At 58.5% G+C, this 24,766-nt stretch overlaps 5 protein-coding genes across 5 annotated transcripts; 3 read left to right on the top strand and 2 right to left on the bottom strand.

Annotated features, from left to right (window-relative positions):
- Positions 1 to 324: 324 nt before the first annotated feature.
- NOL9 (nucleolar protein 9) lies at positions 325 to 5,482 on the bottom strand. The gene is made up of 12 exons (XM_033079670.1): positions 5,291 to 5,482; positions 4,995 to 5,220; positions 4,708 to 4,835; positions 4,441 to 4,579; positions 4,117 to 4,213; positions 3,578 to 3,675; positions 2,680 to 2,841; positions 2,234 to 2,519; positions 2,039 to 2,150; positions 1,502 to 1,679; positions 953 to 1,086; positions 325 to 632 (listed from the first exon to the last, which is right to left on the bottom strand). The coding sequence occupies exons 1-12, from the start codon at positions 5,480 to 5,482 to the stop codon at positions 501 to 503; spliced, it is 1,884 nt and encodes a 627-aa protein (XP_032935561.1). The 3' UTR covers positions 325 to 500.
- Positions 5,483 to 5,604: 122 nt separating this feature from the next.
- TAS1R1 (taste 1 receptor member 1) lies at positions 5,605 to 9,878 on the top strand. Its single transcript, XM_033079668.1, has 6 exons — positions 5,605 to 5,776; positions 5,844 to 6,147; positions 6,457 to 7,233; positions 7,565 to 7,777; positions 7,929 to 8,049; positions 8,899 to 9,878. Exons 1-6 carry the CDS (start codon positions 5,622 to 5,624, stop codon positions 9,822 to 9,824), a joined length of 2,496 nt encoding a protein of 831 aa, XP_032935559.1. The 5' UTR covers positions 5,605 to 5,621; the 3' UTR covers positions 9,825 to 9,878.
- An 86-nt stretch (positions 9,879 to 9,964) lies between these two features.
- Positions 9,965 to 14,138, top strand: ZBTB48 (zinc finger and BTB domain containing 48). The gene is made up of 10 exons (XM_033079900.2): positions 9,965 to 10,424; positions 10,466 to 10,670; positions 11,327 to 11,438; positions 11,775 to 11,867; positions 12,176 to 12,262; positions 12,587 to 12,741; positions 12,906 to 13,042; positions 13,353 to 13,517; positions 13,619 to 13,707; positions 13,793 to 14,138. Exons 1-10 carry the CDS (start codon positions 9,965 to 9,967, stop codon positions 14,087 to 14,089), a joined length of 1,800 nt encoding a protein of 599 aa, XP_032935791.1. The 3' UTR covers positions 14,090 to 14,138.
- Positions 14,139 to 14,865: 727 nt separating this feature from the next.
- Positions 14,866 to 21,695, bottom strand: KLHL21 (kelch like family member 21). Its single transcript, XM_033079675.2, has 5 exons — positions 21,647 to 21,695; positions 20,063 to 21,114; positions 18,463 to 18,868; positions 16,921 to 16,993; positions 14,866 to 16,579 (listed from the first exon to the last, which is right to left on the bottom strand). Exons 2-5 carry the CDS (start codon positions 21,102 to 21,104, stop codon positions 16,286 to 16,288), a joined length of 1,815 nt encoding a protein of 604 aa, XP_032935566.1. The 5' UTR covers positions 21,105 to 21,114; positions 21,647 to 21,695; the 3' UTR covers positions 14,866 to 16,285.
- A 117-nt stretch (positions 21,696 to 21,812) lies between these two features.
- On the top strand, positions 21,813 to 24,544 carry PHF13 (PHD finger protein 13). The gene is made up of 4 exons (XM_033079406.1): positions 21,813 to 21,940; positions 22,348 to 22,449; positions 22,962 to 23,514; positions 23,895 to 24,544. Exons 1-4 carry the CDS (start codon positions 21,902 to 21,904, stop codon positions 24,119 to 24,121), a joined length of 921 nt encoding a protein of 306 aa, XP_032935297.1. The 5' UTR covers positions 21,813 to 21,901; the 3' UTR covers positions 24,122 to 24,544.
- The last annotated feature ends 222 nt before the right edge of the window (positions 24,545 to 24,766 follow it).

Here is a 24,766-nt window from a genome sequence, read left to right as displayed (position 1 = left end):
CAGTGGACAGACAGGATGGGCTGTGACAGTGCAGCACCGAGTGGCTCCATCTTTGTCACTCAGGGGGACAGACATGTCCCGATAATGCTCCTTCCTTCCCCTCTCCTTGATCAGCATGACACCCAGTGCCAGAAACCCACCATGGGCCCTTCTCCAGACCCAGGGGACAGTGAAGTTCTGCTCAGGGCACTGTGGATTGCTGACAACCAGAGCTCCCCGAGGGCCAGACATGCAGTGGGGAGGGGTCCTGACCAGGGTGAGTGAAATGGTAGCTGTGCCCCCACATGTGTCAGCCTTGGCCTAGGAAAAGATCCAAACTAGTCCAACATTTACCATAGATATTTATTACAAAACACAAAAAATACAAACTGAACATACAAAACATTATCAAAACCGGCCCCACTGTAGCATCTACATGCCCAGGGCCTCTGCAGCACCCAGGGCTCCTGCAACCGCCTGAGGTCCCACATGAACAATCCCTGGTTGAATGCTCTGAGGTTTCAAGTGTAATCACACTCAAAGGGGAACTGCCTCTTCTTCAAATGCTGCTTCTTCTTCCTCAGTTTCCCTGAGCCCATGATGCTGTAGTTGTAATCAGATGTGACGTAGGGGATCTCTCCCTCAATTCCTTGCTGGAAAAGGGGAAAAATTAAACCAGAAACAGGTTTAAGAACTTGAACCTTCAGAGGAGGAAACACATCCCTCCCCAGGTTGACAGAGCTGATGGTGGGAAGGACCCAGCAACCACCAAACCCCACTCTGGCATCTGAAACATGAACAGAACACTGTGTTCTCCCAAGGTTTCCATGCTTAAGGACAATTTCACAGAGAGATAACCATCTGCTGATGCCCAGGCATCTCCCAGCACGCATCAGCCGCAGGAATAAAAAAATGGAAAATCTGCCAGCCAGTTGTAGCTCAGTCAAGTCTCACCCCTCCCATGAGCTCCTACCTGGCCCACAAGCACACAGTTAGGGATGGAGATGTTCCCAAGGAGCAAACAATTCACAAGTCTCAGATTCTCTGGAGGCACTGGTGTCAGGATGTGGTAAAGTTTCTTCTCCATATCAACCCCTCGAACAATTCCTAAAAAAAACACACATGAAAAGCTCAGTCACTAGGTATCCCTGCTCACTGGCACATCCCTACTCATGATTAAGCACCAAAGTCCAAACTAGAACATTAAAGTCACACAAGGAAACTGAGACTACTGGAATTTTGCAAAGGCCACATGGAGTCTGTTTTTGAGAACGTGAACCAGAAAGTGAGTCACTGGAGTTCTGAGAAAAGCTCCAAGTGGCACTGTGCAAGGACATTCCCCACAGCTCTTACCACCTGTTAATCAAAGTCCAAGGACTTTGCAGTACAATCTCTAACAGCAGAGAATACACAACACTCATCCCACTTCTCCAGCTGGTTTTAGAAGAGCAGAGTAATTCCATCAATCTGCAACCTGTCTGCTAAAACACAGCAGGTGAGAGCAGAGCTCCAGGGTGCTCACCAAAGCCCAGGCAGTCACAGACTGGTGTCTGTGTCAGCAGGACTGGCCCGTCAGTCTGGCACCGGACTTCCTCTGGAATGCAGCAGAGCCCGACCCAGCTGGCGTTCACCGCATACATGATGTTGCTGGGAGCAACATCCGTGTGAATAACCCTGAGTGCGACAGCATTGAAAGGTACCTGGGGTGGGAAAGAGGAGAAACAAAAGGATTCATCAGCTCCACACGGATTGAGTTTGAGTTCAGAGATAAGACCTTGCTGAGTACAGACCCTGCACACTCTCACACAGGCACTAAGGCAAGGCACACAAAGCAGCTTCTGCACCAACACCTGCACGTACAGAACACACAGCACACATGTGCCACACCAGCACCTCGACAGAAGCTCAGCTTCCAGACACCCTGCATACAGTCACTCTGCAGATTAGAGTGTTTACCCCTCTTCTGAGAAACATATGCAGTAGGAACAGAATTGCCCATCACTTTAAGTTGTGCTCTCTGCACACCCCCCTGGCAAGCCATCCCAAAAAGCTCCTTTACCTGATATGGCACCAGGCTGTGCAGTGGGAGCACAGCCCCAATGTCTGGGCTCTGCAGGTGCCCCAGGTATCCCAGGATGGACATGTCACGCAGGATGCCGCTGTGCACTCGCCTGAAAGGACAGCCCCATGTCAGGTATGATGTGCGGTTCTGTTCAGCCCACAGACCTCACAGAGCACTTAACATCCTACTTACGCTTCACCCGCCTGCCCTGCCCGAGGGAATTCAGGGTGGATATATAGCAGCTTGTGCTGTGGAGCTGACATGTCCTCCCCTTCAGGGTACTTCCAGCTCTCCATGCTGTCCGCTCCCAGCTGCTTGCATTTGGGTTGCTGCTTGCCCTTGGTGTGCAGCCCAGCGCTGAAGCAGACATGCTCAGGTGTCAGCGGGGGCATGGCCTTCCAGTCACAGATGTCCATCTGAACAATGTGGCTGGGTGACAACAGCCGGATGAGATCAATGAGGAGCAGCAGCCCTTCACCTTCAGGAGCACAGGAAACACACAACTGCTGCTACTACTGCAACAGGTGGGACAGCAGCGTTAGCTGAGGGTAGACGCGCTGCGAGTTCTTGTTCCACGTGGTTCTGTGCCACTGTTACCTCCCTCCCACACCTCTCCAGAGCAGATTGACCCCATTTACCTTTCACCCAGCCCATAGTGTTGATGACTAAAGGCACTTCTTTCTTGTAGCAGCTGAACACGTATTTCACAACATCAAGGTACCTCTCTGTGTCCTGCTCACAGCCGATCTGACCATAATACACCATCTTACGGGGCATCTGCTGGTGAGTGAAGGGGGGACCTGGCAAAGAGAGCACCAAACATCCAGTGGCTTCCCCAAGTCAAACCAAAACACTCCCAACCCTTTAGTACCCACACACCTCCTCTCCTGAAATAACCCACGTTCTTCCCACATGCCAATTGTCCTCCTTGCACAGCCTGCAAGAAGGGGAAACTGGTCTGTTGGTCTTGCAGGCTGGGAGCTTTGCTTGTTTCAGGTTAATACTGGGTGGTTTTTTTGTTTGAAATCACTGCTCACACACTTGCAAATCTTAGAAGAACAGTTTATGACAAACCAGCCTGGCCACATCCTTTTAGACAGTGACCCCGATTTGCAAGACTACAAACACCAGTAGTTTCCTGCACTTTATTTTCTCCACTCATCAGAACAACCCAAATCTGTTCAGATCCACTTTGGATTGCTCAAGTTAGTTTTATCTATAGATACACATTTTCCCAAGGAGACCTTTCACATCTGAAAGGCAGAACATCCCCACTGACACACCTCAGTACTACCACCTCTACAACATCATCTCTCTCTAAAGCAGACAAAACGAGCAGAAGAACAGCTCCATGGTACTCAGGAAGCTTAAATGTCCCTACAAGAAAACTCAAACACCGCTTGGTTTATTCTTTCCAGGAAACTCTGACAGCTGTGGCAGCAGCTTCCCCTGAATCAGAGCCTCTGCCTAGAACACCCTGCTCATTTCAGAAACGGAACAGGCCTCTGGTAACCGCAGAAGCAGCGGAATACATACCCAGAACGGGCTCCGTGACGCTGCTCAGGGACACGCACCCAGGCGGCGTGAATTCCGTCTGCCCGATGTCACACTCCATGTACTCGACCACAGGAAGGCTGCAGGGACACTGTGTGTTAGCATCCACCAAAAGAACTACAGCATGACCTGAACATATCAGAAGAGCAATCTGATTTTGTTCCAGGTTGCAAAGCTAAAATTCATGAATAAAATCTCACCTTCCCTCTACCACGCTCATGGTACATTTTTAAGCATTGTAACTCCTCTACTGAACCCAAACTGCTTGGTGCCAAATCTGTTCCTACACTCCAAGGCAGCAATTTAGCACTATTCAACAGAAATGTTCAGGAGACTGCTTTTCTGAAATCACTCAAGACAAGAAGGCCTGCTTTTCTGAATTTTTGTTTGTGTTTAAAAACCATGCACCTTCCAGTTCTGATGGTTCTTTTGAGAGACCTGTCAAACATATGTTTTTTTTTTTTTTCCTTCTCCTAAATCTCATGCAGCACTTAAAAGTTTGCAGAACATGAAAGACTCACCGGTTCAGTAACAGGTTAATTAGGTATCTGTTAAATGTTGATTTCCCAGTGTTTTTTGGACCACACACCAGCACCACAGGCACACCTTCATCTTCCGCTAGAAAGAAAAGCAGAGTGTGAACTGGACTGATGCTGGCATCACCGACCCACCCTAGGCAATGCCTAAGCTCTAGATGTACATTCTTTATACAGAAAAATACAACACCCCATCAGCACGTACTGGTCAGCGCGTACTCTCCCAACTTCAAGCAATGAAAAGCCTCATGGATTTTCTTTTTTTTCCCAGCTACCAAAGCCACAACCTGGCCAAAGGCCTGCACTCACCACAGCAGGCCTGGATCAGCTCCTCCAGCGCCAGGCACATGCTCTCCGACACCTGCAGCCCGCGGTCGGGGCTGCACTTCACGATGCCCACGGACGCCAGGACCGCGTCCTCTGGCGTGAAGATAGACTCCTCCTTTTTCTAGGCGAGAGGGCGAGCATTGAGCACAGGGGGTGTGAGGCCACGGCCTGGGCGCTGACAAGGGGGCGGCCCCGCTGGCTCCGCACGGGCGGTGCGGGCACGGCGCAGGGGGCACCGCGCCGCCTCACCTGGGGCTCGAAAAGCCGCGACAGCGGTGGGTGGCTCAGCAGGAATCGCGTCACCGGAGTGTCCAGGTGCTCCAGCAGCACCACGGCGCAGTCGGGCGAGAACCCTGCCATCACCTTCACCCGCGCCTCTGCAAGAGGCAAGTGCCGCCATCACCCTCAGCCCCGCGCCCGCCCGCGAAATGGCACCCGGCCGCTCCGCAGCGCCCCGCGCACAAAATGGCCGCTCCCCGCACCGCCCGTGAAATGGCGCCCGCCCGCGCCCCCGTCCCGTCCCGTCCCGCACTCACGGCGACGGACGCGGTGCGAGCGCATGGCGGCGCGGGCGGCGGCGCGCAGCTGGCGGAGCGCGGCGCCGGGCGGGCGGGCGCCGGGCAGCGCCTCCAGGCTGAGCGCGCAGTGCGTGGCCGGCGAGAAGACCGGCAGTCCCGGGTGGTGCGAGGCCACAGCGAAGCCCAGCAGGCGGACGGCACCGTAGAGGCAGCGCAGGCGGCACTTGCCGGTGAAGGTCAGCGCCTGCAGGACAGAGCAGGCGGTCAGGCGGTGCGGGGCGCGGCGGGACCGGCACGCTGCGGGCGCTGCTCACCTGCCGCGGCGCCAGCAGCAGCACGGCCGTGCCCTCCGCCGCCTCCACGGCCACCAGCCCCGGCTCGGCCGGCGGCACCATCCCGATGCGAGTGAAGGAGGCGGCGAACTCCCGCCAGGCCGCCTCCGCCCGGCTCGCGCGGGCCAGGGCACGGGCCGGAGCCCGGCGGGGGCGGCCGCGCCGCGCGGGCATGACCGCCGAGCCTCCTCCGCCTCCCGGGGCCGCCCCTCGGCCGGCCCCGCCTCGCCCGGTGCGAGCCCCGCCCGCCGCCGCCGCCCCGTTAAGAGCCGCCCGCGCGGCGCGGTGCGGGGTCGCGCTGCCCTGCCCTGCCATGCCGCCACCCGCGCTGCTCCGCCTGTGCCTCTGCGCGGCTGCTGCCGCCGCCTCGTTCACCCTCCGCGGCGATCACCGCCTGGCTGGGCTGTTCCCGCTGCACACCGCGCCGTACCGGGACGATGCCAACCTGCTCGTCCGCGGCTGCGAGGAGTGAGTGTCTGTGCTGCCCGTGCCCCCAGCGCGCTGTCCTCCCTAACAACCACTCTCGATTCCGTAGCGCTGCCTTCAAGAGCCACGGCTACTGCCTGTCCCAGGCCATGCGCTTCGCAGTGGAGGAGATCAACAACTCCAGCATGCTGCTCCCCAATGTCACCCTGGGCTATGAAATCTACGACACCTGCTCTGAGCCTACCAACTTCCACGCCACGCTGTGTGCCCTTGCTCGTAAAGGGAGGCAGGATGTCCAGGTGCTCCCCAGTTTCCAACACTATGAACCCCAGGCTGTGGCTGTCATTGGCCCCGACAGCAGTCGGCTGGCCCTCACCACAGCCGCTGTTCTCAGCCTCTTTCTTGTACCAGAGGTAAGTGCAGCTCCTGCAGCTGATGAACAACAGGGATCTGAATGAGTGATGGTTTCAGGGAGGGTGGGCTTAGAGCTGAGGAGCCTGGTAGACGTGGAAATGCAGTCCCTCTGTGTGTACGGTTCCAGGATCCTTCCCAGGCAGTTGGTAGGCTGGCTTGCCATCCATCACTGCTTTCTCCTGTTTCAGCACGCTTGGCACTGGGTCTACTGCCTGCCCAGCTACAAACAGGCTGCCTGTGCCATTAGCTCTTAGGGGTGCAGCTGCCTGGGCCAGCGCATCCCCCCTTTTCCCTGGCTCCCTTTGCAGATCAGCTACGAAGCCTCCACGGAGTCGCTGAGCCTGAAGAGGCTGTACCCCTCTTTCCTGCGCACCATCCCCAGCGACAGACAGCAGGTGAAGGCCATCTTCTTGCTGCTGCAGCACTTTGGCTGGACCTGGGTGGTGCTGCTGGGCAGCGACAACACCTATGGCAGGGCCAGCCTGGATGCCCTGCAGGAGCTGCTGAGCATGAGCAATGTGTGTGTGGCCTACCGAGGCACCATCCCTGCCAACTCGGACGCCAACAACCCAGAGCTTCACAACCTGGTCCGAATCCTCACAGATGTCAAGGTCAATGTCACTGTTGTGTTCTCCACCAGAGGAATCGCTCTGCCGTTCTTCGAGGTGGTGGTCCAGAGGAACATCACGGATATGGTGTGGGTGGCCTCTGAAGACTGGTCGTTGTCTCAGTCTATCTGGCAGGTGCCTGGCATCCAGAATATTGGTTCAGTGTTTGGGATGGCAATTGAGAAGCCAGAGTCCACGATGCTGGAACGCTTTGAAGCTTGGAAGATGTTGGAGGAAGGTGCTGGGGCTGAGTGTTCCAGCAGTGTAGAGGCAGGTGGGGAATCTGGGGGGAACACACAGCTGGACTGCACCCAATGCTGCACTGGCTGCCGTGCACTCGCCACTGTCCCTGACATGTATGATGCTCAAGGCTCCTTCAATGTATACTCGGCTGTATACGCCGTGGCCCATGGCCTCCATGACCTGCTGGGCTGTGCTTCAGGAGCCTGCAGCAGAGACACTGTCTATCCCTGGCAGGTAAGAGCAACCTTGTGGAAGATCCATGAGGATCCTTTCCCACAGGGGAGGATTTTTCCATTGTGCCCAAAGGTCTCCTGTCTTTCCCAAAGGCTCAAATCTCAGCTGAAGACCTTTGTGGGCTTCAGCTGCCCCTCACAGTCAGAGCAGCCAAGACCTAGATCTAGACTCTAACCTAGGTCACTCGTTCCTCTACCACCAGTCCCTCACTGAATGACGGGGGACTGGAAAGCAGCTGCAGGACAGAGGAAGTGTCCTCCAGCACATCTCCCTTCCAATGGCAGGAGTTGTGCCATTGGAAGGGCTCCTTTCTTACTCTTCTGTTTTACAGCTCCTACAAAAGATTAGGGAAGTGAACTTCACCCTGTACAAGAGCCGAATCTCTTTTGATGCCAATGGGGACATTCATAGAGGCTATGACATTATCATGTGGAAGTGGAGGGGCCCAAACTGGACTGCTGATGTGATAGGAACCTTCCATGTGAACCCTGACAGACTGAGCATTGACCCAGGCAAAATCCTGTGGCACACAGAAGATGGCCAGGTACTGTTCTGCACCCAGGTCTTATTTACTGCTCACTTCTGAGCTGAGTGCATTCCAATGCCACCAGTTCTGGGGTGTTTCCTCACATCAGGGCAAAACTGAGGGCAGAGGCTGCTGCCTGCCAGCCTGACCCTGTCTGTGCTCCTGGCAGGCTCCCAGCTCCGTGTGCTCTGAGGCCTGTCAGCCAGGGGAGATGCGGCTGCAGCAGAGCCGCCACAAATGCTGCTTCAGCTGTGTGGCCTGTCCACCGGGAACCTTCCTGAACACATCGGGTCAGTACACCCCAGGGTCTGCTCCTGCCCACATCCTACCTCCTGCTCCTGTCTCACCACTCCCAGCCTCTCACCTCCTGTGGTCAGTAAAACCTCTGAGCTGACCTAAGGCAGTGGGTCTGGCTACTGTTTGCTTACCAGTGGGTATGCAAAGCCCATGCCCTGTGCTTTCCGGGGAATACTGCCCACACGTGAGCCCACCTGGGCAAACAGAGCCCCTTTGCCTGTGGCCAGGGAACGGGATGTCCGGCCCGGTAGCTGTCCCCTGCACCACATCCTCTGCCAGGGAAATTCAACCTAGTGGTTGCCTTTGTGCCCCAGATGGCACACGGGGCTTCTGCACTATGTGGTCATCAGCACCTGGCATATGGAAATGTCTCCTGCCTCTAGCCTCCTGTGTCTCTAGCCACAATGACAAACCCCTTCCTGGCAGCTAGTCCCTCAACACCCTTGGCCTGTGGAGTGGGCAGGGGCAGCTCTGGGGACAGTGGGAGCAGAAAGCACCCCTACATGGTACTGTCCCATTCAACAGCAGTGCTGCAGATCCTTCCCAGGTTACTGCTGATGCATGAGCCCCTTCCCACCCACAGCGCCCATGGCCCTGAGCCTCACACAGCTGAGCCCCTGTCTCAGCCCAGGCCATGGATTTTGGGATAGTCCATGGGGTGCATTTTAGGTGGGGGGTCTTTTGAGAAACGAGCCCCCTCTGCTACCCCAGGCCTGGGAGTGCCTGCAAGAAGGAGCAAGCGTGATGGGTGAGCAGACCCCAGGGAGCTGCAGGCTGGGCTCTGCACTGCAGCACAATTCTTACCAGTTCCGAGGTGTATGAGGTGTCCATGTCCTCTGCAGACCCCTTTGACTGCCAGAGATGTGGCTTGGACGAATGGGCCCCAGCAGGGAGCGAGGTCTGCTTCCACCGCACCATCGAGTTCCTGTCCTGGTCTGAGCCCCTCTCCTGGGCGCTGCTGGCCATGGCTGTTCTTCTCATGCTGCTCATAGTGGCGCTGGCTGTCCTGTTCGCCCTCAACGCCTCCACACCTGTGGTCAAGTCTGCGGGTGGGAAGATGTGTTTCCTCATGCTGGGCTCCCTGGCCTGCACCTGCAGCAGCCTCTTCTTCTACTTTGGCAAGCCCTCGCGGGTGGCGTGCCTGCTGCGGGTGCCGCTCTTTGGCATCAGCTTCACCGTATTCCTCTCCTGCGTGGCGACCCGCTCCTTCCAGATCCTCTGTATCTTCAAGCTGAACGCGCGCTGGCCTGCGCTCTACGAGGCGTGGATGCGGCGCCAGGGGCCGGTGCTGTTCGTGGCCGCCAGCACGGCGGCACAAGCGCTGCTGTGCGTGGTCATCGAGGCCGCCAGCCCCTCGGTGCCGCGCCGCGAGTACGGCGAGAGGGACGAGTGGGTGGTGCTCAAGTGCGGCCACAACGCCGCGGCCGACGCTGCCATCGTCTACACGGTGCTGCTCAGCGCCGGCTGCTTCGTGCTCAGCTACGCGGGCACGGACCTGCCCGCCGCCTATAACGAGGCCAAGAGCCTGACCGTGAGCCTGCTGCTCCACCTGGGCTGCTCGGCCGCCGTGCTGTGCTCGCAGGGCGCGCTACGCGGCCGGGCCGAGACGGCGGCGCGGGTGCTGAGCACGCTGGGCACGCTCGCAGCACTGCTGGGAGGGTACTTCGTACCGCGGGCCTTTGTCATCCTGCTGCGGCCGCACAAAAACACGGCCGAACACTTCCAGATAGCCATCCAGGAGTACACGCGCCGCCTGGCCGCCGCCTGAGCCGTGCGGCTCCGCCCGCACCGCGGGGACCGACCCTCGGCCCCGGCCCGCCCCGGCCGCGCGCTCTCCATCGTCACTGCCGGCGCCCGCTGACGCCACGTCCGGCGGTGGCGGCGGCCGGTGGGCCCCGGTGCTCGGCCATGGCGGCGGCGGCGGCGCATAGCGTGCGGGTGCTGCGGGAGCTGAACCGGCAGCGCGCCGCCGGGCAGTTCTGCGACGCGACGCTCGGTGTGGGCGGCCGCGAGTTCCGCGCGCACTGGCCGGTGCTCGCCAGCTGCTCCCGCTTTTTCCGCGCGCGCGGCCCCGGCGGGCCCGTGGCGCTGCCCGACGGCCTCGCCGACACCTTCCAGCTGCTGCTCGACTTCTTCTACACGGGGCGCCTGGCGCTCACGGCGCACAACCGCGCCCGCCTGCTGGCGGCCGCCGAGCAGCTCGGCGTGCCCGACGCCGTGGCGCTGTGCCGCGCCTTCCGCCCGCGGCCCCGCCGCGCCGCCGCCGCTACCGCCCGCCCGGAGCCCGCGGCGGCCCCGCAGCCCGGCGGGCAGGCGGTGCGTGAGGGGGGCGGGAAGGGGACGGCGGGGCCGGGGCCCGGCGGGGGCGGCGCCGTGACGCCGCTGTTCCCTCGCAGGGCTCCCCCTCAGCCCCGGAGGAGGCGGCGGTGGGTGGCGGCGGGCGGGGGGACGGCGACGCCGAGCCCCTTCCCGAGAACAAGGTGCTGCGGAGCAAAAAGAGCCCCCCCGCTCCGGGAAAGGCAGCGGGGAGCAGAAAAGGTACAGCGGTGCCGGTCGAGTGTCCCACATGTCATAAAACCTTCCTCAGCAAATATTACCTTAAAGTGCACAACAGGTAAACGCTCCGGTTTCTCCTTTTCCTTGCACGCGGGGGGACGCGCCGCCTGCACGGCTCGGACCCTGCCCGGGAGGGGGGAAAGGGCGGCCCCGGTCCTGCCAGCTGGTCCGAACATCTCGGCATCCCCCGGGGTGGTAAAGGAGGGTTTCCACTGCTCCTGGGGGTGCTCTGGCCTGGGGGAGGGTTATATGTCAGTGAAAGGCGTCCCCAAAGCTGCAGCGACTGCCCTGAGCTGTGGCTCAGGAAGGCCATGTGAGGGGCTCCTGGGGGCTGTGCTAGCTGCAGGTGGGAGATGGCAAATCCTCCTGGGGGGGAGTTTCTGAGGTTGTGGGGGACACAAGGCTGGGCTTTATGAGGAGCTCCAGGGTGGACCACCAAGAGCAGGGCATTGCTTTGCTTTGCTTCATTTGTGTTGGGGAGGACTCTTGGCCCTGCAAAACTGGTGGTCCATGGAGCGTCACAGGCACTGACAGCTATTGAGCTATTGAGGGGACACAAAGGTGGCATCAAAGCAGCTTTAGGGCAGCTGTGAACAGTAGCACTGTGGGAGTGGGGGGAAGCACCCACTTCACCCTTCCCTGTGACCTCCTGGACCTGACAGTATAGATGCTGTTGGCAGGCAGTGATGGGATTCTGTATTTGCATACCCCAAGGAAACACACTGGAGAGAAGCCATTTGAGTGTTCCAAGTGTGGCAAATGTTACTTTAGAAAAGAGAATCTCCTGGAACATGAAGCCAGGAACTGCATGAACCGATCGGAACAGGTACGCCCAGGAGCTGCCCTGCTGGGCTGGAATGTAGCTGCCATGTGGGAGGAGGGGAGTTGGAACCTTTGCCCAGTCCCAGCCCATGCTCAGTTCCAAACAGACCCCATGTCAGCACCGTGTGGCACATGTTCCATGGCTGGGGCCCCTGCAGCTGGGACTCACACCTGATGCACAACATTCAGCACACCAGTGTGTACAAGATTTGGCTCCTGTGGGTGTGGGCTGAATGCTGTAGCAGGGTGCCAGTGCCATGTGCTGGGCAGGGGGCTGTGCTCTGGGCTCCAGGTCAGGCTCTGGGTCCTGGGGAAGCCAAAATTACCCTGTCTCTCACAGGTATTCACATGCTCGGCCTGCCCAGAGGTGTTCAAGCGGCGGATGGAGCTGCGGCTGCACATGGTGTCACACACCGGGGAGATGCCATACAAGGTCAGCAGGGCCTGCATCCAACGTCCCTATGGATGCTGCTGGATACTGGCACAGAGCAGGGGCAAGCCTTTTCCTTCTAGGGCAGCCCAGCTCATCCAGAGCTGAGTGCACCAGTTCCCTGTCCATGATAGCCCACTCGGGGTTGTTCCCTGTCTCTGACCAAAATGTGATCCGGGGAGGCACCACAGCCAAAGGCTTCCTGTAGCTGTACCAGGAATCTGTGTTTTACTGCCCCGCTGGTCCCCTCCTTGCTTTGAAACCACTCTTTGGGGGCAGCTGGAAGCTGACTCCATTCTCCTGTCTTGCAGTGCTCCTCCTGCTCACAGCAGTTCATGCAGAAGAAAGACCTGCAGAGCCACATGATAAAGCTGCACGGCGCACCCAAGCCCCATGCGGTAGGGACCGGGGGTTTTGGGGAGGGGGTGATCCTGAGTGTGGACCTGGCCTAAGGAATGGCACAATATTATGTTGGGCTCTGTCAGTGACGGGGTAGGGCACAGAGTTACTGGAAATGGGCCCTTTTGGGGACAGGAGAAGCCCACAGATCCAAGCACTGACCAGCACTTTATCTCTGTTGGGCTGTCCCATCTCACTGGGTGTCTGAGCTGGGGGTGCTGCTGCAGGGAGGTCCCTGGAGGAGCTGGGGAAAGGCTGGGTGTGAGTGGGTCTAGGGTGGGTGTTCCCCAACCCTAACACCCTCCTCTCCTGTGGCCTTGCAGTGCTCAACCTGCTCCAAGTGCTTTCTGTCCCGGACAGAGCTGCGCCTGCACGAGGCCTTCAAGCACCGTGGAGAGAAGCTGTTTGTGTGCGAGGAGTGCGGGCACAGGGCCTCGAGCCGCAATGGCCTCCAGATGCACATCAAGGCTAAGCACAGGTACAAGTGACAATGTGTCCTCTGTCACCCTGGCTGAAGTCTCTGCCCCACAGGCCTGGGGGTTGGCTGACTTTCAGAGGGGCCTTCCCAGAGGGGCTGGGCTGAGACCCAAGGGGCTGAAGCTGGCAGAGGCAGAGGTGACGGTGACATTTCCCTGCCCCCAGGAACGAGCGGCCCTACGTGTGTGAGTTCTGCCACCACGCCTTCACACAGAAAGCCAACCTCAACATGCACCTGCGCACGCACACGGGCGAGAAGCCCTTCCAGTGCCATCTCTGCGGCAAGACCTTCCGGACACAAGGTACCCCTGGCTATGGCATGTCATGCCAAGTGCTGTGCTCCAGCATCCAGGACCTCCAGAAAGCAGCTTCCCCAGGAGCAAAGCCATGCTCTTGAGTGCAGGCTGATACCAAGGAAAGCACGTTTCTGTCACCTGCACTGAAAGGGAATGAGCTGGTGTTGCTCATTACCCTTAGTTGGACCAGGCAGCTTGTGCTTGTGCTGCTCTTTCCTTCTTGACCAGCCTGACCCAGCCTGATAGCCCCTGGGATGGGGTGCATGGGCTGTGCTTCTGACCAGCCACTCTCCCTGTGTCCCCCTGTTAACGGCAGCGAGTCTGGACAAGCACAACCGGACGCACACCGGGGAGCGGCCGTTCAGCTGCGAGTTCTGCGAGCAGCGTTTCACCGAGAAGGGGCCGCTGCTGAGGCACGTCGCCAGCCGGCACCAGGAGGGGCGGCCCCACTTCTGCCACATCTGTGGGAAGACGTTCAAAGGTAACATGGGGTTCTGCAGGAGCTGCCTCCTTCCCATGGGTGGGCTGGCATTGCTGTATGACATGGAGCTGCTGACAACAGGTTCTTTTTTCCCTTCCCAGCGGTAGAACAGCTGCGTGTTCATGTTCGCCGGCACAAGGGAGTGAGGAAGTTTGAGTGCATCGAGTGTGGCTATAAATTCACACGGCAGGTGAGGCCTTCCCCAGCTCCAGGGCCCCTGTGCTGCACTGGGGAGCCAGCCTTCACTGTCTCTCCAAATTCCCCTTCTTTTGCAGGCTCACTTGAGGCGCCACATGGAGATCCACGACCGAGTGGAGAACTATAACCCTCGACAGCGGAAGCTGCGGAACCTCATCATCGAGGATGAGAAGGATGTGATGGTGGTGCTGCAGCCACCAGCAGAGCTGGAGGTGGGCTCAGCTGAGGTGATTGTGGAGTCACTGGCCCGTGGGCCACTGCCCGAGGAGCTCCCTGCACAGAAACTCTGCTCAAACGAGAACTTCTCCCCTGCTGATGTGATTGAGCAATCGCTGATTATAACCACAACGATTCCTGAAGACTGTGAGACATAGTGTTGTCACCCATCCCCTTACACTGCAACAGAGTAAAGCATTAAGCTGAGCCACTTTCTGCCACACTTGTTCTTTTGAGCTCCGTCCCCTCCTTTTCTGCCAATCTCCCATTCCAGGCTCCAGGGAAAGGAAGTCACCATGATGTGAGTGTCAGATGAAGTGTCTCAGCATGGTCACTTCAGTCAGTGTCCATGTGCAGTGGGATGGGAGTGATCTCCCTGTGTCATCCTGATTCACTTTCTGACACCAGAGGAGCTGGTGCTGCCCTCCCCTTTCCTCCTGCCCTCTGACCCTGCCTGTAATTAAAGCTCACCTTCCCCCAGAGAGAGCAGCTCTGCCCATTCCTTAACTCCCCCTTTTAACTTGTGCCTTATTTCTCCTTTGTTTTGTTCAGCTTTTGTCAGTTGCTCTTTCTTTCCCCCATTAAAGGCAGAGCATGACCCCCATCTGCTCAGCACTGGGATGACTGAGCTGTGAGTTCACTTGAAACACATTCCAGCAGCCACAAAGTGCCTGTGCTCACATGTGGAGTTGTACTCTGTCCGAAAAGACACAATCCAGGGTTGCTGGGAGAGTGAGAACCACAGCCTGAGTTGGTGTCAGGGTGGGGGGAGATCTCTGTGTGTGCCCCCACATCCCAGAGTTGCAGCTGTGCTCTCTCCCCTTTCCCCCTCACCAAGGAGGCAGAGAGGCTCCAGTTTAAGCATATCTGGAAGGAGAAATTAAACTCCTAGTAAAATCTCTTTCCAGGTCCCTTCGCCTCATAGAAAACAGAATTGTGTAACAGGTTTTATTTAACTTGACTGCTGCAAGTAAATTTAAAAACAAACTATGAGAATAAAAATACATTATCTGCAAATGTAAAATGCCTTTGTTTCAAAGGATGGAGTTCAACTGTACTTGAGGATTCAACACAATGAATTCTACAAAAAATAAATACAGATCTGTAGCTGCTCAGCAGGTGGGACTGGGGGGTCCAGCAGCGAGCACAGCCGCGTGCACAGCGCCGGGGTGCGTTATTTATAGCTCAGCAGAAATGCCTCAGGCTGCGGCGCTGTCGGGAATTGGCCATTGCTCCCAAAAAAGCAGCAGCTGCCCCGAATTGTGGGCCCCTGTGCCCCCCTGCTCTGTCCATGGGTGTCACACCAAGGGGCAGCCGGGCCCTGCGCGTTCCCTGCTGGCACGCGGCGGTCTCAAGGCACTGTCAGGGTTCCAGGCTGGGGAACAGCCCGGCGTCCCCGTGGCTGAGGGGTGCAGCAGCGTCAGACAGCACTGGGGCAAAATATGCTTCTGTAAAGCTGTGAAGACGCTGATGCTGTAGAAATGGGGCTCGGATGCTCCTCAACCCAGGGGGAAGCCTGGAGGAGAGAGATCGAGTACACGGGGTTTCCATCTCTGAATTCAGTTTAAATGCAATTTTTTCCTCTATTAGCTAAAATTTAAAGACCAAAAAAGCAAATGCATCCAGCCACACCTTAGCTTCTTCCACACTTCAGGGCTCTCCTGAAGGTGCAGCATTTGCTCTCAGGGAGCCATGCTGCAGGTTCAGTCGTTTGCTTCTTCCAGAAACATTCCACATGTAAACTGCACGCAACTGCTCTTCAGCAAAGGTAGATAAACAGAGCCCACCTGGCCAGGGCACTTGGGCAAGTATAAAGGCAAATCTTACACAAGCCAAAATAAAACTGCAAACCCCAAATAAAAAGAAGAAAAAAATCCTAAAATAACTACCTTTCAATCCCAACACGTGCACAGGAAGCCTGTCTCCCTCTGAGGCACAGAATGCAGGGGGCTGTCCACACCACTGCCCTACCAGACAGACCCCTCCCAAGACAGAAACTGAATGAAGGAGTTTGGTGGCAAATGAAGCACTACCGGGTGAAGGAGCTCCCAGTGAAAGGTGTCTGGTCACAAGCTGTAAGCAGCGGTGCTGTGGCACAGTTCACCACGAGCACTTTCCCCAGGGATCAGCTCTCGGATCCCTGTGGGCAGCGCGGTGCCGTCTCCCGCCCTGAAGGGCCGAGGGAAGCAGTGGAGGCCTTGCTGCCTGCAGGCCCACAGCATCACGTTCAACAGCCAGAGTTTTTGCTCCCTCTGTGATCAGTATGGTTTTGTTTCCAAGCACTGGTTTGCCTCAGCCTTCTCCCAAAGCAGCCCAGGTTCCGGATGAGGGATTCCGTCAAGCTGCTTCCTGTGCTAAGGCAGCTCATTGAGGTTCTGGTTGTGAAGGTTTTGGTTCTGCCTGCTCAAGCTGATGGTGTTGTCCAGCGTGATGCTGTCGTCCTCCTGTGTGGTTTCTGGCATGAACTGCCGGAATATGCTGACGCTACCATGCCAGAAGATGGGCTCAGGGAGCTGGCCCACGATGCTCCACGTTCGTGTCTCGGGGTCGTAGGCTTCCAGGACATCCGAGAGTTCAAACGTGTTATCGTAGCCCCCCGAGACATAGAGCTTCCCACCGAGCACAGCCACACTCCCTCCAACATGAACCTGTAACATAAGAATAAATACACACAGTGATCAAGGGGGTCTGCCTCATCCAACAGCCAATCGAGGGGGTTGGTGGGATGTGGGGGCTATTCCTTGGAGGGAGCTTCATGCCTGCCAGCTGCAGGTTGGGCTCTGAACCAGTGCTGCCCACAGATCTCACATGCCGGGCTGCACGCTCAGACATGCCACTACATCCAGGACTGTCTGCCCAGTGACTCCAACACACTTAAACCAGCTTCACATGCAAGGGGTTCTGATTCTAAAAAGCTCTTGGTTTTACAAAGGTAAATGAAACTCAATTGTAACACTTAAGACATCCCAGAAGCAGGAAAATGTCCTACCTGAAGCATGGCAGGGATTTTATCCCATTCATTCTTTGATGGATTGTAAACATCCACTTCGGCCGAGTCATCTCTGGGGAGGAGAACACAAAATCACTCTTCTGCATTCTAGCAACACTGCTTGAGTTCTTCATCGAAGCCAAATTTAGACGGGCAGGGGGAGAAAAGAGCTGGGGAGGCAGCATAATCCCTCAAGGCTTCTCTTACCCACCCTGCTCGGCAGACAGGAGGGCGACAGTGACAGGTGAGGGACGTTTGCGACTCAGAGACATGCGCTGCTGACACAAGAATGTGTGGAGGACAAGGTCAGGGCAGCTGTCAGCCTTTCCAAGACAATCCTGGTACAGATGGGATCAAGATGCTGCAAGGCAGCTCCAGGCAGGGCCAGGAGCCAGACCAGGGTCTCCTCTCCCAACTCTGGGTGAGCTCTGGGGCAACTGCAGAGAGCACCTGAACCTCACTGCTGCGCTTTGTTTAAAGCTATAAAACTAGTCCCAGCATGAAGGATCATCACTCAGAGCCTTTAGCCTGAGCTATTAAGCCAATTTTCTACTTTTACTTGCAGCTTACTCCTCTGCCCTCCGAAGATTATCCCACAGCTCTACACGGAGCAGCAGCCCACGCACAGCACGTGAAATGAGGGAAGAACACCTAACCCAAATCATCTCCTCACTGACTCTTGCAGATGAAAAGAGATCCAAAAATCCTGAAGTGCCAATCACCAGTATTTTAAAATGGATAAGAAAAAGGAAATTCTATAGAATCAGGTTGTGACCTGAGCAGCTACAACACCCTGGCAGGATGGACTGAAACCAGCTGACCAGGACAGCCGCCAGCAAGACACTTGGCTGGACCCAAAAGGATCAAATAAAAAGTCTTGGGCCAAAGCTGCTACTTCATGCAAAGCCAAGAGGAGATTAAAAAAAGAGAAGTGCCTGTGGGCCATCACAGAAGTCTGTTTGCTCAGAGTCAACACAGAGAGATGAAATGCTCCAGCCCTAGCATGCCTTCCCGTTTATTTTTAATTAAGCGGATAACTGAAGTATTTGCGCCACCAGGACAGCTTCAGATGGGTAATTAAGTCCCAGTTTGGAAAGGTGCTTAAAAATAGTGACCAATCACTTCATCTTCAGCGCTCTTATCTCTGCTGAGACGGAAGATGTCCTCTCCTGCATCAGAGTTTAACGTTTTCTTGGAGCTTATGTGCTTATTTATAGCAATGAAGGGGGCTGAACCAGGAGCCGGAGAAACCGAGAAGCCAATTTCCAAGCAGTGCTGCTGACTTCAGATGGATTTACACCTGCCTGTTCCCCAGCCCTGGGTTACACTCAGACATTTTTACACAAGTTTATGGGCAGCTCTTTGAGGCCCACCAACACAAGGAAAAAGGTGTTACAGCCCTCCCTGCACCATCAAGGGAAGCACAACCCAGTGCCCTCCCTCCACCACCCCCAAAATCCTTGCTAGGGGAGTTGTGGGTTCTCCTCATGGGGACATGGGGAGGGAGGGAAGTGAAGGAAGAGGGAAGCTCCCACTACTCACCGTATGAAGTACATGAGACCGTTGAGTGTGACAGTCTTTGGGGCGAAGGACCAGGGGGGCAGATGGCCGCAGTTGACAAGGGACCAGAGGTCACTGTCGGGGTCATAGCACTGCATGACCATGGACTCTTTGCCAGATAGGGAGCCGATGGCGAAGAGTTTCCCACGGCACGAGGTGGTGGAGCAGTTGTCCATGGGGTACAGCATGGGCTGCAGGGCCTCCCAGCTGTCCAGTGTGTGGTCATAGCGCTCCGTGCTGTCAGAGGCAACCACGTAGAGCAGCCCGTCCAGGACCGTGGAGCTGTGGTATTCCCTGGCTTTCAGCATGGGTGACACCTCTGTCCACTCATTCACACTGGAATTGTATCTCCAGACGCAGTCGTACAGCCTGGAGCCGTCCGAGCCCCCTGTGGCACAGCATGACACGTGTCAGGAGCCTGGCTCCATTAAGGGAAGGGTGATGGAGGAGATGGCTCAGCCACAAGGATTTTAAAGGGAGTTTTGCACTGTTTCATTCCCAGCAAGCCAGGGAGGATTTCTCCCATGTCATTCCTAGTCCATATCCAGCTGTGACTCAAAATGAGTGTTCCATGTTTCACTACCTCCACCCTCTAACACCCACTTCTCTCCCATTTTGCTCTGTCACTGCCCAGAAGCTGCCAAGGCAGTTGTGGTGCTGCTGGCAGCTTGGGAACCCCCCAGCCCTGCCTGCATCACACTGACACTGTCCAGAACAAGCCAAGATCCCCAGCAGCAGCCTGCACACAGCTCCTGGCAGGACTGACCTGCCTGGGATCACTCCAAGAAGCTCCCATGGGACATTACAGGGGTTTCTGTAAAAACATGCTTGCATCCATGTGGCAGCCTGTCATTTTTACAGTCCTGTCCTTAAAGCAGGGCCTTGTTTTCTGCTTGTGACTAGAGAACACACAGTTTTCTGTTCATCCACATTAAGACTTGCTCTTCAAAACTCTGCCAGCGTGTCCTGCACACCAAGGGCACGCTGTTCCACAGCACTTGGTGTCCTGAGCCTCAGATTGTTACAGCTGTCACAGAGATGTAGTTCAAACAAGACATTTGCATGCAGTTTAAAAACCGAATTTACATACTGGTGTCACCTTGACAGAAGTAATTGCAGCCCAAGCAAGGAGGGAGGATTTGTGCAGGGGAAGGTACTGTGACTCACAGGGGTTGGTGAAGGAACCTGGGGCTTTCTGACATACCTCTGCCTCAAGCATGTGCCTAGCTTGTGATTCAGGGGGCTCTGAACCTGAGCACTTTCTTCAAAGAGAGAAACTCAAAACCTTGTTACATCACCCCTGTCCTCAGTGACGGTTAAAAAGTTCTAACTACAAGATCTGTGACTTCTGCCAGCATGCTCAACAGCATTAGTCATGACAAAATAGCTCCTGGACTGAGACCAGCTGCTAAATCCAGCACCGACTCCAGGAGTCTCCATGCCTGCTGGCAGGGTGCAGGCGCCCAAGCCAAGTCCCAAACTCTCTGCTACCCAGGAAAAGCCAAGATTTGCCACTACAACCCACACATTTTCAACAGAACCCTCCACCCTGGCGCTTCCCCTCACTCCCGGTATGCCTTACCAGTGACATAGATATCATTGCCCAGCGCAGCGACACTGTAGCCCCCTCCCAGGTGCTCGGGGAACTCGGCCAGGTAGCGCCAGTGGCCAGTGCGTGGGTTGTAGCAGTCGACGGTGACAAGCTCATCGCAGTCACGGTCGCAGCCACCAACGAGGACAAGGATCTCAGCGAGGCCAGTGGAGGGTCGGGGCCGCATGCGGGCACAGGGCCCCCGGTCGTGGCGATCAAGGCGAGCAGCCTGGAAGTCGCGGGCTTCACGCAGGAGGCGCAGGCAGGGAGGGCAGCGGGCCACCAGCGGCTCGCTCTCCACGTGGGCCAGCAGGTAAAAGCGGCGCACAAAGGGCAGGCGGACGTGGGCCAGGAGCTGCGGCAGCAGCGGGGCACGAGTGGCAGGGTCAGCGCGCACCCAGCGCAGCGCCAGCTGAAAGGCGGCCTCCTCCTTGGGGATGCAGAGCCCGTCGTCCCGCAGGTAGGAGAGCAGGCGAGGCAGCGGCAGCCGCTCCAGCTGGGCGCCCAGCTCGCCCACATGCCGCAGCACGAAGCGGTGGGCGGCAGCTGCCAGCTCCGGGCAGGCGAAGGCCTCCGCGAAGTCCTGCATGTCCAGGGCGTTGGCGGGCTCCAGCTGCCGCGCCAGCCAGGCCCCGCAGGCCTCCTTGACAGCGGGGAACTGCAGCAGGTCGGCGGCGCGCAGCAGGCGCTCGGCGATGTCGGGGCCCAGCCGCCCCACGCGGCCGGTGTAGGCGAAGTCGAGCAGCCGGCCCAGGCACTCGGGCTCGACGCCGTGCAGCCGCACACGCTCGGCCCGCGACTCGCGCAGGGCCCCGCCGAACATGGCGCGGAAGTATCCCGAGGCAGCGGCCAGAACGGCGCGGTGAGCCCCGAACTCTCGCCCGCCGGCCACCACCGTCACGTCCAGCAGGCTCCGCTCGGCCCGCAGCGCGCTCAGACCCCGCAGCAGCGACACCGCGTGTGCCGGTTCTCCCGTCGCCGCCGCCGCCGTGGCTGAGGTTGCCGCTGCCGTCCCGCCGGTGCCGCTCGCCATGCCGCCGTTCCTGTGGGGAGCGCACCTGGGTCACGGCCTGCGCGGAGCCGCTGGGACCGACCCCCGAGCGACTCCCGGGGCGAGAAAGGGAGCTGGAGATCAGGCAAGGAGGGGGCGGGTGGGCTCGGGGAGCCCGTCCCGGCTGGGGCCCCCCGAGCGCGGCCGTTGCGTAACGCGGCGGCGCTGGCAGCGCGGTCCCGCTCGGGCCGGTTCCAGGGCCCCGCAGCTACCGCGCCCAGCCCCGCGCCCTTGGCCCCGGGCTGGAGCTCACAAGGAGCCGCCTAATGGTACCGAGGGAACACAAGACAGGCCCCAAGCGCAGACAGCGCTGAGCGAGCTCCGCTCTGAGTCCGGCTCGGGTACCGCCGTTAGTGCGGGCGGAGGGTCCGGCTCGCGGTTGAGGGTCCGGCTCGCAGCAGACGCTCCGGCGCCCTGCCCGTCCTACCACCGCCACCAGCCAGGCCCCGCAGCGAACCCAGCGCCATCCCCTCCCGCCCGGGCCCACAATCACCCGATAAGAGCCACCCCTAGACCCCGCTCACCGCTCCGCTCTCCGCCCTGCTTCGTGCTCCGCTTCCCGCTCCGTTCCCGGCTCCCGGCACCGCCCCCGCCCCTCCGCCGCTCCCAGCGCGCCCCGCGCCCGGCACTGCGCACGCCCGGACTACGGCTCCCGGCGGCCCCGCGCGGGCGGCCGCCCCTTCGCCGCCTCCCGCCGGCACCGAGCGGCTCGCGGTGTCGGCACTGCCCGGCTGCCGCCGCCGCCGCCCCGGCCCCGCCCGCGTCACCCGCGCCGGGACATGGACTCCGACTCCTGCGCTTCGCCGTTCGCCCCGGAGGTGAGCCGGAGTCCCGAGGGGAAAAAGGAAGGGAAGGGAGAAGCGGGGAAGAAACAGAAGGGGAGGGGGTCCGTCACCCGCTGCCGAGCCTGGCCCGACCCGGCCCGGCCCGGCCCTGTCCGGCCAAGGGTGCCCGCTGCCCGTTCCCCGCCGCGGGGCGGGGGGCCGGGGCCATCTTGTGCCGCCGGGGCGAGGAATGGCGGCGGCGCCGCCCCGCCGTGCCCGCCGCGGGGGGGCTGCCTGGGGGCCCGGTACCGACACCGGGGGGCGATGGAGGAGGGGGGGGCACTGCCCGGTTCCGCCGCTGTGGGGGCGGCGGGGCGGCGCGGGGCGCGGCGGGAGCGGCGGTGCCGCCTCCCACCGGCGGGCCCGGCCCCGCGGCCGCCGCTCACCCCCGCCTCTTGCAGGACTTCTCCCCCGGTTCCCGGCGGCACCGCACCGTGGAGGACTTCAATAAGTTCTGCACCTTCGTCTTGGCCTACGCCGGCTACATCCCGTACCCGCAGGAGGTGAGTTGCAGCGGGGGGCCCTGGGGGCACTGGGGGGCACTCGGGGGCACCGGGCTGGTCTGTCAGACCGGCCGCTCCAGCGGTCACGGCCCCGCGCCGGGCCCGAACAAAAGGGGAACCGCGGCGGCTGGAGGCTCTGGGGACGGGGCGGGTGGTGCCCGGCGTGGGCGGGGTGAAAAACGTCGGATCCGGCATCGCTCCTGCTGCTCCCCGGGCTCGGGAGCTCCGGCCGTAGAAAGCCTGGGGTGGCGTGTAGGGAGAGCGGGAGCGGCAGCACCTCGATGTCCAGGGTTCAGCACCCCGTGGGAGAGGGGACAGTACCCAGGGGAAACGGCTCAGCGCCTTGGGGACAGGGCACAGTGCTTTAGCATGCCTGGGGACAGGGGACACCTCTCTAGGGGACAGGGCACAGCACTTCAGGGATGGGGCAGAGTTCCCTGGGGGACAGCGCCTTGCCCACATGTGAGTCTGCTCCGGGTCAAACTGTTACCTGCTTCCCCAATGTGTTCCAGGAAACACCGCTGAGGAACAGCCCCAGCCCTCCCAACAGCACCGGAGGCACGATTGACAGTGATAGCTGGGACCCCCGCTTCAATGACACCCCCTCCTCTGTCTCCCTGCCCGCCAAGAACAGAAAGAACTTTAGTCAGCTTAAGCGAGCAAAACCGTACGGTTCCCTGTTCCAGCGGGCAAAGGCCAGCAACTTCCTGCCAGAGCGAAAGCAAATCGATAAGATCAGGAAGAAGAAAAAGCTGAAAAGGAGGGAAACAGAGGTGTCTGCAGAGGAGGACTATGAGGAGAAGCTGCTGGATCTGGAGGCAGAGGACTCTTACGCAGAGACGCCGATGAGCCCCTCGTCAGAGGGTGACCCTCAGTCTGTGACTGAGCACTGCTCGGTGTGGGACTCTGACACCCCATCCAGTGTCTCCTACCCTGCTGTGACAGCTGAGCAGACAGTGGAGATCCAGAGCGTGGGCAAGCGAACGGTCATTCGGCAGGGCAAGCAGGTGGTTTTTCGGGATGAGGACGGCACTGGTGATGATGAGGACATCATGGTGGATTCAGGTAGGTGGCCTGGCTGTCCAAGAGAATTAGCCAGGTGGAAGTAGTGGTCCTTTACTTGTAGCCTGAGGATAATGCTGAGGAGCACTGCCTGGGTGGAATTTGGGAACAGTTGGGTTTTTGGGGGAAGGGAGGTGAGTTGGCTTTTTCGGCAATAAACCGAGTGAAAAGCTGCAACTTTATAGAAGCAGCTGGTTCTCCTTTCCTCGATTATGGCCTCCTGTGTACTGCTGAGAATCTCTTACTGCAAGAGAGACCTGGAAAAAGTGGCAGAGTGCCTGTTGTTGAAATCCAGGTAGTTAATTTAGCATGAAAGGAGAGAAAATTCCTGGTGTGAGAGGTGTCAGGCACTAAAAACGTATCTTTGACATTTTTCTTTGCAGATGACGACTCTTGGGACCTGGTCACTTGCTTCTGCATGAAGCCTTTCGCTGGGCGGCCAATGATCGAGTGCAACGAGTGCCACACCTGGATCCACCTCTCCTGCGCCAAAATCCGCAAGTCAAACGTCCCAGAGATCTACATCTGCCAGAAGTGCCGGGACTCCAAGTTTGACATTCGCCGTTCGAACCGCTCCCGGACCGGCTCGCGCAGGCGCTTTCTGGACTAGGGGGGAGGCACATGCTGGTGCACTGCGAGGGTGGGCGAGCTGTGGGTGCCGGCTGGGAGGCCGGGGAGGGCTCCCCTGAACTGCTGCTGCTCAGGCAGGAGGGCAGCCCAGCCGGCCTGTGGCCCAGGAGCGAGGAATCGCCGAGCCGTGGGCAGCCGGAGCTGGGAGCGGCCGGCTGGGCAGAACTCTGGCAAGAGACTGTCTCGAGGGACAGAGGAAACTCTCTGAGCTCTCTGGAGTTTTGTCTGGTTACGATGACTGGGTGATGTACAATACCTTTGCCAAGTAGGTTTTCTCATCCCATTGGGAAACTGCAAATCTTCTCTGTGCTAGAAAACTCCTCCTCCTCCCAAAGAGGGAGGGGAGGAGGAGGGAGTCTGTGTGAAGAGTCTGAAAAGTAAATGGCCCTGTGTTTTAAATTCAGTGTGATATTATACCTGCCCATTTGTCCGTATAGATCAATCTTAGATATCCTAAGGCTCCATAGGAGTCAGCCTCAGTGCTACCGGCCTCTGTGTGATCTGCTGCTGCTTCCACAGGCCTGAGCATAGGGGAGTTCTGTCATTTGGCATCATCCAAGTGCAAACGAGACTCAGGGCTCCCTCCCGTGCCAAGGGACAGCGCCCTGGCAGGAAGGAGCAGCCC

Source organism: Catharus ustulatus, chromosome 24 (assembly GCF_009819885.2).
Source record: "Catharus ustulatus isolate bCatUst1 chromosome 24, bCatUst1.pri.v2, whole genome shotgun sequence".
In the NCBI taxonomy this organism is placed as follows: domain Eukaryota; kingdom Metazoa; phylum Chordata; class Aves; order Passeriformes; family Turdidae; genus Catharus; species Catharus ustulatus.
This window is presented reverse-complemented; position numbering and strand designations above follow the sequence as displayed.

Bases quoted from the DNA above. Each gene is read 5' to 3' on its own strand.
- NOL9 (XM_033079670.1), bottom strand. From the start codon at position 5,482: ATGCCCGCGCGGCGCGGCCGCCCCCGCCGGGCTCCGGCCCGTGCCCTG. The intron at 4,580-4,707 runs GTGAGGCGGCGC...CCTCTCGCCTAG, and splicing joins CGCGGCTTTTCGAGCCCCAG to AAAAAGGAGGAGTCTATCTT. The intron at 1,680-2,038 runs GTAAAGGAGCTT...TTCCCACCCCAG, and splicing joins ACAGCCTGGTGCCATATCAG to GTACCTTTCAATGCTGTCGC.
- TAS1R1 (XM_033079668.1), top strand. From the start codon at position 5,622: ATGCCGCCACCCGCGCTGCTCCGCCTGTGCCTCTGCGCGGCTGCTGCC. The intron at 6,148-6,456 runs GTAAGTGCAGCT...CTCCCTTTGCAG, and splicing joins GCCTCTTTCTTGTACCAGAG to ATCAGCTACGAAGCCTCCAC. The intron at 7,234-7,564 runs GTAAGAGCAACC...TCTGTTTTACAG, and splicing joins ACACTGTCTATCCCTGGCAG to CTCCTACAAAAGATTAGGGA.
- ZBTB48 (XM_033079900.2), top strand. From the start codon at position 9,965: ATGGCGGCGGCGGCGGCGCATAGCGTGCGGGTGCTGCGGGAGCTGAAC. The intron at 13,043-13,352 runs GTACCCCTGGCT...TGTTAACGGCAG, and splicing joins CAAGACCTTCCGGACACAAG to CGAGTCTGGACAAGCACAAC. The intron at 13,708-13,792 runs GTGAGGCCTTCC...CTTCTTTTGCAG, and splicing joins GCTATAAATTCACACGGCAG to GCTCACTTGAGGCGCCACAT.
- KLHL21 (XM_033079675.2), bottom strand. From the start codon at position 21,104: ATGGCGAGCGGCACCGGCGGGACGGCAGCGGCAACCTCAGCCACGGCG. The intron at 18,869-20,062 runs GTAAGGCATACC...GCTGTGCCACAG, and splicing joins CAATGATATCTATGTCACTG to GGGGCTCGGACGGCTCCAGG. The intron at 16,994-18,462 runs GTGAGTAGTGGG...TCTCCTCCCCAG, and splicing joins GGTCTCATGTACTTCATACG to AGATGACTCGGCCGAAGTGG.
- PHF13 (XM_033079406.1), top strand. From the start codon at position 21,902: ATGGACTCCGACTCCTGCGCTTCGCCGTTCGCCCCGGAG. The intron at 21,941-22,347 runs GTGAGCCGGAGT...CGCCTCTTGCAG, and splicing joins CTTCGCCGTTCGCCCCGGAG to GACTTCTCCCCCGGTTCCCG. The intron at 22,450-22,961 runs GTGAGTTGCAGC...AATGTGTTCCAG, and splicing joins ACATCCCGTACCCGCAGGAG to GAAACACCGCTGAGGAACAG.